Source organism: Lagopus leucura, unplaced genomic scaffold, assembly GCF_019238085.1.
Source record: "Lagopus leucura isolate 7727_CA_CO unplaced genomic scaffold, USGS_WTPT01 Super-Scaffold_100001, whole genome shotgun sequence".
In the NCBI taxonomy this organism is placed as follows: domain Eukaryota; kingdom Metazoa; phylum Chordata; class Aves; order Galliformes; family Phasianidae; genus Lagopus; species Lagopus leucura.
The window spans coordinates 61,836,797-61,851,048 of NW_024962262.1; the positions used below are offsets into that span (position 1 = coordinate 61,836,797).

The 14,252-nt window shown below is 40.0% G+C and overlaps 1 protein-coding gene across 1 annotated transcript; it reads left to right on the top strand.

The window, feature by feature from the left end:
• The first annotated feature begins 211 nt into the window (after window positions 1-211).
• Window positions 212-13,819, top strand: EIF2S3 (eukaryotic translation initiation factor 2 subunit gamma). Its single transcript, XM_042867782.1, has 12 exons — window positions 212-318; window positions 2,206-2,269; window positions 2,795-2,922; window positions 3,034-3,155; window positions 4,551-4,645; window positions 5,289-5,447; window positions 6,898-7,032; window positions 7,872-7,966; window positions 9,456-9,600; window positions 10,027-10,196; window positions 11,170-11,342; window positions 13,378-13,819. Exons 1-12 carry the CDS (start codon window positions 250-252, stop codon window positions 13,439-13,441), a joined length of 1,419 nt encoding a protein of 472 aa, XP_042723716.1. The 5' UTR covers window positions 212-249; the 3' UTR covers window positions 13,442-13,819.
• Window positions 13,820-14,252: the final 433 nt, after the last annotated feature.

The following is a 14,252-nucleotide window of genomic DNA, read 5'->3' on the forward strand; positions in this document are numbered from 1 at the left end:
CCGGCGGGTCCGGTTGCATCACCCGGTGCGAGGGTGCCGGAGGCCTTCTCGGGGCTGCCCGGCGCCGTGCCTGAGCCGCCGTCGCTTCGCTGCGGGGCTGAGGGCGGCTCCGCGTCGCCCAGCGCAGAGCGTCCCTGAGCTCGGGCGGGCCTCGTCGGGTGGCGAGTGCCGGGCGTGGCGAAGGCGGCGCCGAGGGGAGAGAGAGGTCAGGCGGCCGCGCGGCCGGCCCCGCTTCCTCTTGCGGCCAAGATGGCGGGGGACGAGGCGGGAGTGACGCTGGGGCAGCCGCACCTCTCCCGGCAGGACCTCGCTACCTTGGTGCGGCGCGTGCGGGGGGCGCCCCCCCGGCCCCCGGGGGGTCGCTGCGGGCCGGGGGGCGTCGTGCGGCGGGCGGAGCGCTCCGCGCCTCGCCACGGGGCGCCGCCGTCGCGAGGGCCGGGAGCCGAGCAAGCGGCGCGCGGGGGTGGCTGCGGCCGGGCGGCGCGGTGGGGCTCCCGTGGGGACCGGGTGGGTGCGTGGCTGAGGGGAAGCGGTGAGAGCTGGGCGGAACGAGGCAGCCTTCCGCGTGGCTGGCCGGCCCGATGGTGCCGAGGGCTCCCGCTGTGGTAAACAAGGTGCTGCGTCTTCGGAGCGGGCCGTCGGTGTGGGCTGTTCGGCGTGCCCGAGTCGGGCGGGTGTGCTGTGCAGAACTGTCGGGGAGGCGGCTGTTCTTAGCATCGCAGAATGGTTTGTGTTAGAAAGGATCCTTAAAGGCCATCGAATCTGTCTGCCCAGTAAGGGGCAGGGGCACCTACGGCTACATCAGAGTGCTCAGAGCCCCATCTGGCTTGACAGAGCCCGGTGCAGCTTGGCAAACTACAGAACGTTTTGAACATCTATAGCACGTTTGGTGTTTTTTGTTTTATTATTATTAATTTCTTGTCACTATTCAAACTTGAGTTTGAATAGGAAAATTCTTTTTGTGTCCTAGCAAGTTTGTTAGTGAAGCACATCAGTAACTTCAGAAAGCTTCTTGACTTCTCTTCCTTTTTACTGGGTATTTTGCCAGCTGGAAAGAGCCCAGCTACTCCTAATTTTCTGAACAACAGGAATTACCATTTAGCCCCATTCTGTACTTTGTTCAGTGGGCCCTTGAAAGCCTTCAGCTCACTGTAGCCTGTTGCTGAGCTTAACCTTATGCCAGCCCTGAAGGAAAATGGCATTTGTGCTGATTCTGTACTCGGGGAACAAGTCTCTTGGTGGCGGGGTTTGCATCATTCACGGTGCTGTCATCCTGCTGCACGGTGCCCCCTGCAGGTCGTGGGCCTACTGCCGGCTTCAGTGAGCTCAGGTGGTGAGTTAGCTGTCAAGAGGTACAAAAAATATAGTTGTGGTAGGTAGAAGGAAATTGCTTTGTTTTGGACCTGAACTTATTACTCATTTAATACTTGAGATATAAGTAAGATTACACTTCTGTACGGTTATGGACAATTGTAATTATGTACAGAACCTGCTTGTGTCGCAGTGTAAATATCCTTTGATTTCACAAAGCTTTGTATCACTTTGTATCAGTGGATTGTAACACTTGTGCTCTATCTGGACAAAGAGCTTTTCTGACAGAAAGGATAACAAAAAAAGCAGAACACAAAGCAACTAATTTGTAGGGTTGGTTTTTTTCCCCTGAAATGAATGTATCTGTAAGTGATATGACTTGCCATCAGTTTTGTCTGGTACCTAAAATGGAAATAATGGTATTTGAGGAGAAGTGGCCATTTAAAATATTAGGCTCAGATCAGTGGTGCTGATAACATTTGAGGACCTACTTGCTCCAAAGTGTTAGTTCTAATTACATATTGACTGTAATGGAACCAGTACAGAAATTTAACAGTTGTCCATTGACAAACGTAGGTATGGTTGGCCATGTAGTTTGTGGAAAGTTAATTTCAGTTGGCATGTTATAAACAATTTAATTTTGGGCATGGATGGGGTGTATTTTTTTTTGTTTGAAAGTTTCCTTTTTTTCTATTTCTTGCTTCTTTTCTTTATTGCTTTACAGCCTAATCTGATTGTAGACTTGTTCCCTTTTTACCATTTCACATACTTAAGAAAACTGGAATGTATAACTCGAGTTACTTTAAGGGGTTTGATTAGATTTTGAGAAAATATGTGTAGTACTCTAAGCATTTTGATACCAAATGAGTAAATTGTAAAATCTCTTTCGTACAGGATGTTACCAAGCTGACTCCTCTTTCACCAGAAGTCATCAGCAGACAAGCCACAATTAATATAGGTAAAATAAATAAATAAATAAATCTAAAGAATGAACGGGGGACATGTTAATGTGGTGCTTCCTGGTGCTCATGTGTTAATGTATGGTACCTATGTGGAAAAATAAATTAAGAAATTCATACCTATACATAATGATATAGATGAGGTATTTTTATTACAGATTTTGTCAGGATGCAGGAAGAGACTTGTCAGACTCTTCTAACTTAAGAAGCACTACAGTTTTACTTCAAGAGCACTACTTTGAATGAAGTGGGGAGTAGTTGCTAAGGGAAGGTCTTTTTAATCTTTAAATTAGGAACTGAAATGATTTTCACACTAGTAAAAGTGTTTGAGAGCTCATTCTAGGCTGTTGTTGGTTTAGACAAAGTAACTGAGGAATCCATGTGTATTTTGATGGCAGCACTGGGCTTACTGGCTCCAAAGTGTTTGGGTAATTGTGTTGATGGTCACTGTACACATTGAATAGCAGTTAACTGACAAACATTTGCCTTTTTTTTTTTTTTTGTTTGTACCTATGTTTCAATAGGTACAATTGGCCACGTAGCCCACGGAAAGTCGACAGTAGTCAAAGCCATATCTGGTGTTCATACTGTCAGGTTTAAAAATGAACTGGAAAGAAATATCACGATCAAGCTGGGCTATGCCAATGCAAAGGTGAGTCACTGATAGAAATCGAGCAAGTACGTCTCTAAGATATTACAAGGTGGACATAAGCTTATCAGTAACTATTAATGAATTAAACTTTAAAAAAAAAAATACTTACAGATTTACAAGTTGGATGACCCAAGCTGTTCCCGACCAGAATGTTACCGATCCTGTGGAAGTAGTACCCCAGATGAATTCCCTACAGATATTCCTGGCACCAAAGGGAATTTCAAACTAGTCAGGTAAATGCTGTAAAATTAGTGGTGTAAATTATGTTTGATTTAGTTATACTTTCTTTACGTAACTAAAAATAGTCAGGGTTGAGCTGCATGCTGAATGATAACAGCAGACCACATGCTCTTAGGCTCTGTAGATTGGATGCCCCAGATATGAGACATCATGTAACCTTTGTTGTTTTTATTAGTTGTGGTGCACGATCTGAGGTAAAGCACAGCTCTACTTTGTGTCCATGAGTGCTTTGTTCTGAAGTGAAACAATATTTTTTCCTGCTCTGAAGATAAGTACATGTTAAAGCCACCGGAATAAAAACTAATGTGTGCCTCACATACTCATTCTTTTAAATTCCTTTTTTAATTGTGACCTTTCTCTTACTGGAGGCAGAAAAGTTTTCCGAGTTCCAAAAAAGAATGTTAAATAAAGCCTGATTCTTAATGTGAGATCAGTCCTTGTGCTGGAGCATAGGTGCCCTTTATTAATTTCATAATCATAACGTGGTCATTATACAAGTCTAGTAATCTAGGTAGTTGTTGTGTGAGTCTTTGCAGTGATTGAATGAGACTAGTCACAAAGGCTGTTGTATGACAAGATTCTTAGTTCAAGCGTCTGTAGGAAATACATGCACTGCTCTAAGTGTGTATTTCCTTCTTTTAATCAGATCTCTGGTAGAGCACTTGTAACAGTAACTGCTGATGGTGTGTGATTGTTACGCAGCCGTTGTTAAGGTAGTGCTTAAAAGCATTAGATTCTGTATCTTGGTGCTTATTTGCTTGCAGTAGTTTTTAACTTCAGGTTACAAAGCAGCAAATTAGTTCCTTGCTCTTTGATGGTGTGTTACATGGTTTCTTCATGGAGCGAATTGGCAGCAGAAAGCAATGTATTGGCTGTGATGGTCTTGCACAACAAAAGCATAAGGTTGGAGCTCATGGCTGTAGTGTTGTTTCTGTGTGTAAATCTTTGAAGTGAAGGGCAGTTTTAGTCATACAATTAAAGGCTTACAATTTTTGAAAATTTCAGAGTGGGAGACAACTTAAGAGATGGGAAATGGGATACAGTATGCTGTACCCTGTGAGTTTTGTTGTTGTTCTGGTGCATTTGAGTCAGTCTTACATTCGTGAAATACTGCAGCAATGCCTAGCATGAATATAAGGTATTGAATCATAGAACTCAAAACACACAACATAGAATAGAATTATTGTTCGGTAGCCTTTCAGTAGTCTGCATTTCTACAAATGTACTTCTAATGTGTTACTCCTCAGCAACTGGTTCCGTGTTCCTGTTTATTTGCTTTATTAATTTATCTTAAGGACTCATTTAATTGGTGTGTCTGCTTAGGCATTCACATTGACAGAAATTGTTGGTAATTGGCTTTTTGCCTTTCTCACTGTTGTCTACAACAGGCATGTCTCTTTTGTGGATTGTCCTGGCCACGACATTTTGATGGCTACTATGCTGAACGGCGCAGCGGTAATGGATGCGGCTTTACTGCTGATAGGTAAGGATTGCTGCACAAAAGCAGTGCTTCTCTTTGTTTTAAATGCCATAGGTGAACTTTGTGCAGGTTTTGAAGTCAAGTGGGGTGAGGTGAGTTATTAAATGAATGCTTTTGAGATGGGTTTGAGAAGCTTAAGTAAGTGGTTGTATAATGAAAATATAACCTAGCTAGCTGTTGTGGTTTTTTTTTTTAAACATAGCTGTACATACTCATTAGCCTGGTAGCCATCAGCTACGGTGATGGCTCTACGATGCTATAACACTAAAATTTAGTCAGTGCATTTCCATGAGACGTTATTTTTGATTTTCCTCTGAAGTTCTCTTTAAATGTTTAGCCTCACCCATACAAAAGAGTCCACACACATCAATAGTAACGGTACAGCCAGATGGATATGGGCAAAATCGAGGTATAGGAGGCAAAACTCGGCTGAGGAAATTGTTCTGTTTTGCAAGGGATAGGATGTGAATAAAACTTATTTTTGTCTGTAGAACACTGTAGTGTCTACAATGATAGCCAGGTCTGTGTTCCATGCTGTTTGTTTTCTTTTGTTTTATGAAGACACAGCAGAAATTAGATTTCTTAACTGCATGAGTTTTGTCTACCTCTATAGCTTTTTATATTACAATCGCTTTTCTTCTTACAGCTGGTAATGAGTCATGTCCTCAACCCCAGACCTCAGAGCATCTAGCTGCTATAGAAATCATGAAACTGAAACACATTTTGATTCTGCAGAATAAGATTGATTTAGTGAAGGAGAGCCAGGCTAAAGAACAATACGAGCAGATTCTTGCATTTGTGCAAGGTAAGCTTTCACCAGCAAAAGTCTGGTCAGTGTAGAAGTTCTTCACTGTTGAAGCACAGTGTTTTTCTATATATTTATATAAGAAGCCTTGCTACAGTGGTATATGTGTTTGTGGAAATATGTAAGAGGAACAACCATCAGAGCTGTTCCTCTTCCATATTTCAGATTGCTTAGAGACAATAATATTATGGCTGTAGCTCAAAGCACTTGATGTAAAATAGTAGCAATAGCTGATGTCTTATAGCTTTCATTGCATTTGTGGTTTCTTCTTGGTAGTGCCGACAGTTTCTCTGCTAGGAACTGTACAGTAATCTTACGGCAGTTCAGGAGAGAGTGAAACAGCATTCATAGGGGTACCTTGGGGTGTAAATGTGTCATTTTTCATCTGTTCATGAAAGATTGGCCTTGCCTCTTTTTAAGTCCAATTCAAGCACTGTCCATAATTTCTATTCAATTTTATTCTAATGCTTTGAGGTTTCATCTTTCCCAGAAGCTTCTGCCATTTTCCTTGCTTGTCTGCTTTAACTGGGATATGGTAAAAACTGCAGAGCTAGGTTGTCACCATCAGAGGTAGCTAATGGGTCTCCTTTGTTCACAATTGTTGCCTTGCATAAGCTGTTCTTAACAGCCGCATCAGTGGCTTCGGATAGAAAGCCAAATTCCTTTGTGAGAAATGCAGACACTGTGGGAAATATAGGTAGAATTAAAATAAATAATATTTAGCAAACCTTGATAGCTAAATTCTTCTTTGCATAGAATTAGTTTTTTTTTTTTTTCTAAAATACTTATTTGCATTGCAGAACTTAGAAAAGGTTGATCGTTAAGTTGATGGGAATTTTGGTTCATCAAAATTAAGTCTGACTTGAAAATTAATATTGACGTATGGAATGTTTAGACATCCAATCTCTCTATGGAATTTCTCTTAAGATTTTTTTTCTGATCTGACCAAAAAGCAGAATATTGTCTGTCACAGTTTTCACAGAGCAATTGTGAAACTCCATTGTAGCCAATTACCCAGTGGCAACACAAGGGCTGTTTCAGATTGCCTTGAAAAATAGGCCTGGCTGGTTTGAGCTGAAATATTAAAGGGAAGGGCAGATGCTGTGATACTTATTGCTTTGCAAAATATGTGTAAAGTGTACTTCAAACTTTGTTAGTGCTTTTAACAGTTACTATGAGAATGGTGAGGTGCTGGAACAGGCTGCCCAGAGAGGTTGTGGATGCCCCATCCCTGGAGGTGTTCAAGGCCAGGTTGGATGGGGCCCTGGGCAGCCTGGTCTAGTAATGAATGGGGAAGTTGGTGGCCCTGCATGTGGCAGGGGGGTTGGAGATTCATGATCCTTGAGGTCCCTTCCAACCCTGTAATTCTGTGATTCTATGAACAGTTACAGAACTCTTGATCGTGTTTCTACAAATGCAGTATTAAGGCTTGATGTCAAATTTCTTTCAGGTACAGTTGCAGAAGGAGCTCCAATAATTCCAATCTCAGCACAGCTGAAATACAACATTGAGGTAGTCTGCGAGTATATAGTGAAAAAAATTCCAGTCCCTTTGCGAGACTTTACCTCTGAACCAAGGCTTATTGGTATGTAGATGCTTGTGTTTGAGCTTTTGTGGCTGCTATCTGTTATGGCCTTAGAATACCTGTGGCAGGATTCTTAAGAAAGGTGGGTTTAAAAAGAGTGTACAAGTGTTCTCCTCCTTTTAAAGTATTTTCTGGAAGCTGTGTTGTTTGTTTGTAGTTAAACTATTACACTTAAATCTATCTGAGGTAATTGTTGGCTTGGTATTGTGTGTACAACAGCAATAAAATGTGATAATGATGAGAAAGTTGTTGATTAAAATTTTAATTGCTAGAAATTCCATGCAACAAAGTACTGACAAACTGTTGTATGTGAGAATTATTTAATGAAAGTCCTACAGACAGGGTAGCCTGGTCAGATTTTCTGTATTAAGGAGTCTCAGTTCTTGTCCAGTATGCTTAGAAATCTAGTTCTGCTACAATGGATCTGTGTTTTTTGTCTTTCTCAGCAATCCCACAAAAAATGGAAGACCTTTTAAAAAGAAGTTTATAATTCATATGAACGCAGAATGTTAAAACACAGTTACAAAAATGTTGACACTGTGAATATTGAAGCTTTTCTCAGAATAACTGATCATTCCTTTCTTTTTCAGCTATTGATATTTATTCTTTGCTGTGAATAAATATCTTCTAAAATGTTGTTTATGTGGATGAGTGGCTTTAATGAATTTGAGAATAAAATCAGCTACATAAAATATTCCTATTTTATTCAGACTGAATTATGTTTTTGTAAATAATTACATACCTTCAAGATGATAGGGAAATAATCAAAGTTGTTAAAGAAAAGCACATGTGTTTTGAAAACTGGATCTTAACTATAAACTTGATTGTATTCTTTTTAGTTATTAGGTCTTTTGATGTTAACAAGCCTGGCTGTGAAGTTGATGACCTTAAAGGGGGTGTAGCTGGTGGCAGTATTCTCAAAGGTGTTCTAAAGGTAATCTTTTCTCTCTTCTTTGGAAATTTGTAGTGATGATAACAAGGAGGGTTTTTTGTTGTTGTTTTTCTTCTTGCATGCTCAGTACAGAATCTATGAAATTGAGTTATATCTATATACCTGTCTTTTTGTATGTGCTGTGCCTCATTGATACTTTCCTGGTTTTTACAGGAACAACAAACACTTATTTTGCACTTAGGCATGTATATAGATAGATATCTGTATAGATATATATCTGTTACTTCAGTCTTAGCTTTTTCTACTAATGATACCATCTTCATTGCTTACAATTGTCAAGGGAGCTGTGTTTTTTTTCTGTCCCACCACTCCTACTTTGTGAATTACTCTGAGGAGAAAGGGGGAAGCCTTCAAATGTGCCTCTGAGGTGTGAGTGGGTTCTTAAAGATCCCACTTTCCTGCTGAAGTATTCTGTGTATGCATACATATGTATATATATTTTTTTCTCATGGGACATTGTCAACATATGGGAACTTTAAAAGTTATTCTGCTAGGCTGAAAAACAAACCATCTTCGAACGTTCATTCAATGTACATATTTTTGTCTTTTAATTTATTGGTGATCAGTTACATGAATCAAATTAACTCCATTTTCCTCAGTGCTTTAACGTTTCTAAATGAAATAAATAAAAATAAATGCAAACCCTACAATTTGAATGTTGGAGTTACAACTAATAAAGATCCTTTGCAAAAGCATTATTTAGAGTGTAGTGGAGAGAGAAAAGTTTTTGTTTCATTGGAAGTACGATGCAGAGGTTTAGGTATTGTTGGGTTTATACTAAGTAGTGCAGAAGAAGTACTCAGCTCTGGTGAGGCCACACCTTGAGTTCTGTGTCCAGTGTTGGGCCCCTCACTGCAGGAAAGGCATTGAGGCCCTGGAACGTGTTCAAAGGAGGGCAACAAAGCTGGTGAGGGGTCTGGAACACAGGCCATATGAGGAGTGGCTGAAGGAGCTGGGAATGTTCAGCCTGGAGAAGAGGAGGCTCAGGGAGACCTCACTACTCTCTATAACTTCCTGAAGGGAGGTTGTAGTGAGCTGGGGGTCGGCCTCTTCTCTCGTGTAACTGGTGATAGGACCAGAGGGAATGGCTTCAAGCTGTGCCAGGGGAGATTCAGGCTGGACGTTAGGAAATGCTGCTTTTCTGAGAGTGGTCAGGCACTGGAATGGGCTGCCCAGGGAGGTGGTGGAGTCACCGACCCTGGAGGTGTTCAAGGAACATTTGGATGTTGTGTTGAGGGACATGGTTTAGTGAGAACTATTGGTGACAGGTGGGTGGTTGGACTGGGTGATCTTGTAGGTCTTTTCCAACCCTGGTGTTTCTGTGATTCTGTGAAGATCTGCAGTAGCCCAGAACCAAGGGTTTGTATCAATCCTGCAGTCTTGGAATAAGCACATCTTGCCTGTGACTAGAAAACTAGCTTCATGTTCCTGTGAAACAAATTGTTAACAACTTTCTCACTTCTGTAATTAGGTCGGTCAAGAAATTGAGGTCCGACCTGGTATTGTGTCCAAGGACAGTGAAGGAAAACTCATGTGCAAACCAATCTTTTCCAAAATTGTGTCACTCTTTGCTGAACACAATGATTTACAGTACGCTGCTCCAGGAGGACTTATAGGTAAGGATATTCTTTCATTGAAGAGATTTGTTACCTAATGCTTATTGGAAACACTTGTTTATTACACTAAAAGTCATTGCTAAGTGAAACCAAGAAGGCTATGAGCAGTTTAATGTGTATTTATAAAGAGGCAGATGAATGACGTGTATGGAAAGCCAGTATTTATGAAATAATTTGTCTGAATGTCAGTAGCCAACTCAGTTCAACTTGAGTTGTTAATTGTATCACCTTTAACAGTAGAATATTTCTTCGTCTGTTTAGACAATGTCAGAATGTCAGCAAGACTCTGATAAGTGCTGCCCAGGTAATAGGGAATTCCCAGAACATTCTCATATATTGTTTTTAGATCTCATTCAAGTATTTGAAGATGCAAATGTGACAGCCACCTTTCAATTACTCCTTGTGACGTTCCTTGTCGTGTTGTAGGTGTTGGAACCAAGATTGACCCAACGTTGTGCCGGGCTGACCGAATGGTGGGGCAAGTTCTTGGTGCGGTTGGAGCGTTGCCTGAGATATTTACAGAGCTGGAAATTTCCTATTTCTTGCTGAGACGACTGCTAGGTGTGCGCACTGAAGGAGACAAGAAAGCTGCAAAGGTCTGTACTGCTTTTTGGTTGTTGTTTTTAATATAAATTGAAGAGCACCGTGGGCTTTTCTCTGATTTCTGTTAAGACAACTTGTGCAAAGTTGTATTAATATGTACGTTTTTGAATCATACAGTGATTCTGTTTCCCTGTTTGTAGTGGCTGTCATAAATCTGTTGTCTCTTTAATGTTGTAGAATAAAAGTTGTCAGAGGAGTAGGAATTCAGATCAGAGTAGATTAAAATACCATGAAGTATTTACGTCTTCAATTCAGATGTTCTTCAGACCTCATTTGTAGCTGCTATCCTTTGCTGTCAACCTATTAATGTGTGCAATAATCAGCTTTATATACACACTGATCTACTTTATGCTTGCATGCTCTTTGTAGATTCTCTCTCTGAAGAACTTTTTAAAGCTAACTATTTCTGAAACACTGCAGTTAAAAAGAAACAGTGAGCTTAATACGTAGTATGGTCTTGTGTTCCATAATCCTTTTTGCACTAATCAAACTACAAGATCATTTTTAATATTAAAGCTCCTTTTTGAATTAGAATCTACAGATCACTTCCTGTATGAGTAAATTAAATGCTTTAGCTCTTTATCCTCTGTGAATTGTTTTGGGTTTGTGGTGGTTTTTTTTTTTTTGTTTGTTTTTTGGTTTTTTTGGTTTGTTTTTTTTTGAGAAATCCTTATCTGTGCTACTGCATACAGAGCATATTCATGTTTGTCCTTCACAAGAGTTAAAAGTAGACAATTTTTTATCCACAAATGCTCTTTTGCATCATTTGTGCATGGGTTATATATAGTTTTTGCATTTCTCAGCTATCTTGTTTTTGTTTTGCAGTTGAATCACAGATGATGTTCAGTACTGTCCGTGGTATTTCTCTTTACTTGAGCAATTGTGTTGCTAAATACCGTTGCTTAATGTGAATAAGTTATTTTAAATACTACAGCTTACATTTAGAGTGTGTGTGTGTTATTTCAGGTGCAAAAACTATCAAAGAATGAAGTTTTAATGGTAAATATTGGATCTTTATCTACTGGAGGGAGAGTCAGCGCAGTAAAGGCTGATTTGGGGAAGATAGTGCTGACTAACCCAGTATGCACAGAAGTGGGAGAAAAAATTGCCCTGAGTCGAAGAGTTGAGAAGCACTGGCGGTAAGTTGGTGCTAAATTGGTAGAATACCTGGCTGTTACCATGTAAAAAATAAATCATGTTAAAAATAAATAGATCTGATCATGCTCTAGAATAGGAATCTCTCTTTAAAAGAATTTCTCTGAATTCTAACACACTGATACTGTTACTGTGGGGTGCTTCATCTTATACTTTTGTCCTCTTTTAGAAGAAGCGTGGTAGGTGATGAGATGTCTGTTACTTGACAGACAAGGAAACATCTGATATTTGTGGTTCTGTTGGTAAAACAGCCATGCAGTTGAGCTAACAGTAGGCAACCTCGGAGCAGCGGGTTGAAAATTCAAGTAATGTTAACACCAAAGCCTGTCTTCATGTGTGCCACTGTCAGTGGAATTCAACCTGTGGAGCTGTATGGAACTTGCAGTGCAGCCTCTACAGAAGCAGTAGGGGAGTGGAGATGGAGTGTATGAAATTCTAGCATTTTACGTTCCCTGAACAGAGGGAAAAGTATTAATTACTTCCATCTGTGTAAATGCCAAGTATAAAAATGGCTGCCTGCACTGAAATATATGGAGGCTGAAAATGATGAGCAGGTTTAACTGATGATTCGTTTCAGGCTTAGTATCATACTTGTCTGTAGATGATTATACATATGGCACCTTTTACATGTTCTACATATTTCATAAGGATTTAACACTATTTGGATTCCTTGACCCTACACAGCTCTTACAGTGTGAGAGACAGTATAAGGGAACAGAAGCATTCACCTGAGATGTTCTTGCTGTACAAAAAAGAACTAAGACTTAAATATCAATGGGTGATTTTTCAGATAGAAAAAGCATGGGCAATTCAGTGTGTGCTGTCCTGGAGACAGCTGATAAATCAGAGAAGTGGTTATTCCCTGGGGAAAGGGAAGAAAAAAAATGGAAAAAAATGGCATGTCTTAAGCAGGCTTAAAAACCCAAACCAATTAAAGTCAGTGAAAGCAAAATGAAGAGGAGAAGCTATGTATATTGGAAAGTATGTCATTTTAAGGCACGACTGCCAACCTATGCAAATTTTAATGTGAGTTTTGTTCCAAGGCATCTGGCCTTTGTAGATTACTTCCCGCTCGTGAAACATAACCAAATTTTGCCAAAAGCTGACTTATTTCTCTATGGTTGGTATGATGAGAAGGAACTTAACTGCTTGAGGGAATGGAATACTGAAAAATGAGAAAGCAAGAGAAGAAGAAATAAAATAGGAAATAAATATGTGAAGGCATAGAAGTAGCTAGCACACGGCAAAGCAAACAGCATGCATTAGTGATTGGAAGGAACTGTGGTTTCAAACATGGAATAGCTACAAGCTATGAATGTGGCCTCAGAAAGCAGGAAATGCTGCAATAATATAATTCAGTTCCTCTTTTCACTTATCTGTCGGAGTCCAGAGGGAGCCCCTACTGCTAGCAAATTAAATGGGAACATGCTTGTGGTTTCTGTGTAATTCCTTGCCAAAAATGAAAAATGTCTTTAAGGTAGTTCTATGCACTGCCTGCTGACTGTGGAAATGAACACAAGTTCTAAGTATATTCTTCTTCTGAGGCAACAGCAGCCTTTAAAAGGGACTTTGGTGGTACTGAACTTACCTGAGGCTTGAGTTACCATTAATTTGGGTTGGGCTGCAAGCTCATTAAGAGTTAAATTTGCAGTTTTACTGCATTTGTCTGTATTTTTCCGTGTACGTTTCTCTTTGAAAGTAATGCAGCACTTAGAGGTAGAAAGAGAGAAAGCTATAATTACAGTTAACTGTTGCAACATACATTACAGAATTTTCCATTTTTAAGTTCACCATTCAAAAGTACGTGATTGATTGATTACACACATGCCAATGTTCTGTGTCCCCCATCCTTCTTCATTCTGTTTCTACTAACCACTCTTAGATCCGGCGGGATGTTCTGTGAGGGAGGTGAGTGGGGAAAAAAATCCAAAAGGCTCAAGTGTAATAGAAGTATGCTGATTTGTTCTGGCTGTTTCTGCCTGCTATCAAAAGTGATATAAACTGGTTTTCTTTTTGCAGTTTAATTGGTTGGGGTCAGATCAGAAGAGGAGTGACAATCAAACCAACCGTTGATGACGACTGAAGAACAAAAAAGAATGCTTCATTTGTAAAGATGAAGCACCCATTTCTATTTCGGAGGGAGGATATCTTCACAATGGAATTGGAAGCTGTGCAACCATTGTCTTTGAATTGTATGGCTGTCCTTGTACATTTTATTGAATTTTACCCTCTTACTAAAATACTAGTCACTGTCACCATTAAAAGTGTAAAAGAATTGGAGTAGAAGTGGGTTTCATTTTCCACATTTTAGTAGAAATTAATTGTACATGTCTCATGGCATGTCTAATGTTATTTTGTGTTTTGGACATACCTGTTTAATATCAGTCAAGCCAGCCCCAGTGTAACACACAAATGATAAATGTGGTATTGAAATAAAATATTGCTTATTTTCATCATGTAATGTTTTGAGTAACAAAAGGCAGTGGTGATTGTTCAACCAGTACATGAATTAAAGGCAAGCAAAAGCCATTCTGGCTTTGAAGACTAGTAAACTTTCTGCACAACATCTTGGCTTCTTTAGGTGTTTCTGCTGTTTACAGGAAAAGCTTTCTTCCTAAGTTTGTGTGTTTTTGACCCATGGGTTGTGACTGTGCTACGCTTTCTAATTAAGATGGCAGTATTGACTGACTTAAATTTGTCCCTTCCAGTGTTATGAGGAGCTTTAGATAAGCCCTTCAAGAAAGAGACACAAACTGGATCTGAATTGGCAGTGCTTTCTTTGAACTTCATTTAGAATGGATTTATGAAAAGAACATAGTTAATGTGAACCATAGCTGCTTGTCTGTATGGAACTTGATGTGGGTGACCTGGCAGAGTTTAAATTTCTATTAAGC